This window comes from Lipotes vexillifer, unplaced genomic scaffold, assembly GCF_000442215.2.
Source record: "Lipotes vexillifer unplaced genomic scaffold, Lipotes_vexillifer_v1.1 scaffold23, whole genome shotgun sequence".
Classification (NCBI taxonomy): domain Eukaryota; kingdom Metazoa; phylum Chordata; class Mammalia; order Artiodactyla; family Lipotidae; genus Lipotes; species Lipotes vexillifer.
In genome coordinates, this window is record NW_006796283.1 from 2,411,080 (window position 1) to 2,415,869 (window position 4,790).

Consider the following 4,790-nt stretch of genomic DNA (forward strand, 5'->3'; position numbering starts at 1 on the left):
CACTTGCTATGCAATATTACTTAAATGAATCCAGGATTGCTTTTCTGTGAGAAGCAAATACCAAGATTTGTAAGCATTAGAAATAATACAGGTAGGGAGACTGACACATTAAGGTTTTCAACATAAGGTAACTATCATTATTACTATATACAAATGTGGGAAAAAAACCCAAATCAATTGAAACCCAAGCTCACAACTTTCACAAGTGCTAAGACTTGATGACCCCATGGTTCTGAGAAATTCTGCCTTTCTACTGCTGTTAATTTCCTAAAAATAAAACTCAAAGGGATTATATCCCAGTATATGATAAAGAAGAAACTGTAGCAACATTATATGAGTGCCCTGCTCTGTTGACTAATACACACACACAAATTCACAAAGTGTGGTGCTCCATAACTATCACTGCTTTAAAAAACAAGTGAACAATTAATTCTAACACTTTGTAAAAGCAAAACAACATGGATATGGAAAAATATAAAGGGCCTTTTTATTTACACAGGAGTCAGAGATAGTCCAAACTAGACAAATTGTAGTGTATTACACCAACTCAACCTTTATGCTTGACAAAGAATAAATACTGGTGGTTAAGATTCTTGGAAACCAATGCTTTGACTTTATCAGTTAGTATATTTTAAATTACTTAAATATTTAAGAGAAATATTTAACTGGATGAATTAAAAAAAAAAAAAAAAAAAAAGGAAAACAAAACCAGCCAGCCAGCCAGCCAACCAAGACTCCGGTTTGTTGATCGCCTTTTTTTTTTTTTCACCGTTTGCGGGATTTGCAAACCGAGTTACATGCATGTCCAGTGGGGGTAGGTTTAATTTTGACGATGGAGGGTCCTACTGTGGAGGCTGGGAGGACGGCAAGGCGCACGGCCATGGCGTCTGCACCGGCCCCAAGGGCCAAGGCGAATACACCGGCTCGTGGAGCCACGGCTTCGAGGTACTGGGCGTCTACACCTGGCCCAGCGGCAACACGTACCAGGGCACTTGGGCGCAGGGCAAGCGCCACGGCATCGGCCTGGAGAGCAAGGGGAAGTGGGTGTACAAGGGCGAGTGGACGCACGGATTTAAGGGGCGCTACGGGGTGCGGGAGTGCACGGGCAACGGGGCCAAGTACGAAGGGACCTGGAGCAACGGGCTGCAGGACGGCTACGGCACCGAGACCTACTCCGATGGAGGTAGGTGCGCCGGGCGCGCGGGGGCTGGCGGAGGAGGGACCTTCTCTTGCCTCTTCTGTTTATCTCCGGGGAAGTCCAGCTTTTCCCTCCAGAGGGCCGTGGGCACCTGGGGCATTTCCTGGGGCTCCCTGGAGGCCACAGCGGCCTTGGCTACAGGTTGCCCCACTGCCTGGCGGGGGACAGTGCCCCTGTGCTAGCTGAAGGGTGTTGGGGGGCTTTCCAGGAGCAGTGCCAGGCCCGGGAGCCGCGGAGCTGAGCAGAGTGTCAGTGCATCGTCCAAGAGCAGGCCGGAAAGGCCAGACTGGGCCCGCGGCCTCCTCCGGTACCCAGCAAGGGCGCAGGGGGGCTGGGAGAGGGCCCCCTCCCCTTGTTGGCAAAGCTCCCTGGGTGTCGGCCTCTGGGAGTCAGGCCCCAGCTCTGCTGCTTGTTTTCCTGCGGTGCCGACGGGCCTCCCTTAGTCCTGATCAACCCAAGCCAATGGAAAGAGAGTGGCTGGGAGAGCTAGAGGCGGGGGCTGCAAACCCAAACCATCACAACAAGGCAATAAACTTCTAGGTGGTTGGACGCGGGCTAGCACTGCCGGAGCAGGCTGCTGGGGGGAGGGAGGGAGGGAGGCCCATCTGTTTAGCGCGAGCCCAGGAAGCTTGCCTTTCAGTGGCTGAATCATTTTCACCGTTAGTTTAGGGGTGCTCTGTGCCTTCATTCTAAGATGCCACCACATTCCCAGCTGGAAGCCAGAGTGCCGCCCGGCTGCCCACCCGCCGCCGCGGCTGTAAGATGGTTTCTGTGCAGGGAGCCCTGGCCAGCTTTGCGGCTGTCCCCCCCTCCCCCCCAGTCCCAGACAGTCCGGTGTCCACTCCTTGGGGCGTCTGAGAGGCGTGGAGCATTTACTGTTTCTGGAAGCCAGACCCCAAACAAGCCTGCTCTCCAGAGGCTCCCTCCCCCACCTAGGAGCTCATCCCCAGAAGTGGCTCCATGGCTCCCCAGTAATTTTTCAGGCATGCATGCCTGGGAAAACAGTGGGGCCCAGCGGGGACTTGGGTGCTTCGGCGCAGAAATCACGAGCGTACGTGTGGTCTCCTGCTCGCTGCCTCCAAGTTAAACACCTGCTCCCCGGCCACATCCACAAGTGACGGAGGGCTGGAGAGTAATTATTATTTTGGCTTATACAGCCGAGAGGCAGGGTTCGTTATTCGCCCGAGGGGAGGAGGCGTGGGGGGCAGTTACTTATATAACGCTCTTGCCTGTCAAAGCCGTGGCGCCCCGTCCCAGGCGGCCTCTTCTGTGCTGTTGTTGTTTTCCTGGAGTGGGTTGGAGAGCTTCCCTGACCCTGGGGCGCTGGGGCAGGCTGAGCAGACGGCCCTCCCTGGGTTCTAGGCCGCGCGCGCGCGCGCGCGAGCGCGTGTGTGTGTGTGTGCGCGCGCGCGCACGCGCAAGCACGGCAAAGGCCCAGGCGCAGATGTGGGTGGCTGAGGTGGGCGGCCGAGCAGCTTGGCGCTCCCAGCTGGGCTCTTTGGGAACCCGGGGACCGTCGTCACGCAGGGGCTCTGGTCTGGCCGCTAGGCAGATCCGTCCCTCCAGAGGTGTTCCCAGCTGTGCGTGCGCCTAGAGACTGGAGCCTGGGAGTAGAAGAGCCCCGGTCCCTCTGGGGGTCAGCAGAGTGTCTGAGAGTGAGGGCCAGCACCCCAGTCGGCCCGCCTTCCCCAGAAATCTTCAGTGGCCCACAGAATTCAATGCTCCGTTCCGCAGACATCTACTGAGTGCCTACTCTGAGCAGGTGGTCGCGGCTCTGGGAAAACGGACGGAAAGCTGTGCCCTCACGGAACTTCCATTTCAGAGGGAAGGGTGGTAATTTCCCTGCGAAGGCTGCGAGGGGAGGGTCTGATTCTGTGGCTGGGCGTGAGTGTAGGAGCAGATGCGTCGTTGTGAGGAGTGCTGCCGTCGTTGGGTGGACATCCTTGGGTCTCTACCCGCCATTCAACCGGCTACGCCGTGTCCACTCCCTAAAGCACTTCCGTCTGCACTGTCTTGCTTGAGTCTCACACGTTGGAGGGGCAAGGGTCATATCCATCACAGACAGAGCCAGGCAGGCCCCGGAGCCCCCGAGACAGGATAGAACCCCCAGCCTTTGGTGGCAGAGTCGAGGGTTGGAACCCCTGGTCTGTCCAGGGTGGGGCCCTCTTTCCTCACATCACACCACCTGTATGCCAGCCGAGGCGGGCACACAGATGCAGGGCGCCAGGCCGACTGCTGCCTTTTGGCTGGCAACAGGGCCTGATGGAATGTCGAATTGACCTTTCTGGCCTGGAATAATCAGGCCCAGACAATCTGGGGCCACTTTTCTGGAACGTGCTCCCCGCTCCTCATTAGGAGGGAGGCGACTGTTGAGAATGTTTGCCGTCAAGCAGTGCGTGGGGTGAGCAGAGCCAACATGGGTGTCGTAATCTGCCAGAACAGAACGGTGGGTCTCCTCGCCTGCTCCCAAGTCAGCTGGTGGGCAGGGGTGGGCCCTGTTTCGGAGAGGGCAAATAGAGCCTTAATGAGTTCACGGTCCTGACTCCAGTCCTACTTGTCCTTTGCACAAGGAGTGGACATGTTGGGCAGGCATCAGCAAAGCTCCCGAACTTCAGCCCAGCTCCCAGTGCTGACTTGGGGAAGCGGTGATTTTCATGAATAATGCACCAACGGCAAATGTAGTCTACATTTAGCTGGAATTGGTATGGAATCCATTTCAGCTGGGGACACTTCTGCCAACTCCCCCTCCTCCAGGTTCCTCCTCCCCCGGGTGCAAGGCACGCATTGCTCACTAAAGTGAGCTGAGCGGCCTTCACTGTCTGTCAGGTGACCCCAGGTTGACGGTGAGGCCTGAGGGCCTAGGGTGGCAAGAGCACATGCTGTGGGGTTGGCATCCATTGGCTTGAATCCCAGGGGTGCCTTTGCTCTGCTCGGTGACCTTGGGCAAGTTACTTAACTTCTCTGAGCTTCTGTTTCTGAAGCTGTACAAAGGGCTGATAATAACTGTAAAGTAGGTGGAGATTAATTGAGGCGGTGTACACGTCAATGCCAGGAATAGAGTAAGCATTCGTTATTATTTAACACTGTTTTATTATTGCAGTTCATATGTGATGAGTGTCACTTACAATGATTGTTATTCGAACCAATAGCCAGACATGATGATGATGATAATGAAAATGATAATAAATGGCAACGTTCAGCACTTACTGTGTGCCGAGCATGTGGCTAGTGTATGTATAATTACAGCACTCAATTCCTGCACCTCTCCGGGCTTGGTTTTCTCCGTCCTCCCATTTCCCACATTGGGAAGCTGAGGCTCAGAGGAGCCAGATGAGTTGGCTGGTGAACGCTGGGCGGCACCAGGATTCACGCTCGGGGCAGCGGTTCCAGATCCCGTGCATCCGTGTGGAACACCTGTCTCTAAACTCCCTCGTGCAAAACTACCTTCTCGTTCCTTGCTCTCCCTCCATACCCGTTCTCCTCTGGCTGCAGCAGAGGAGTTGTAGGCAGATGCACGTGGGCAGACACCACACCCAGACCCTCTCCTCTGCTCGCTGGGCCCCTGCTTTGCTGTACAGGTAAATATTTCCTG

At 55.3% G+C, this 4,790-nt stretch overlaps 1 protein-coding gene across 1 annotated transcript in view; it reads left to right on the forward strand.

The window, feature by feature from the left end:
• Positions 1-739: 739 nt before the first annotated feature.
• Positions 740-4,790, forward strand: part of JPH3 (junctophilin 3) — an 84,472-nt gene continuing 80,421 nt past the window's right edge. The window contains exon 1 of the mRNA XM_007468427.1: positions 740-1,183. Coding sequence (XP_007468489.1) covers positions 802-1,183 — 382 coding nt within the window. The 5' untranslated portion in view covers positions 740-801. The remainder of the gene's footprint in view (positions 1,184-4,790) is intronic.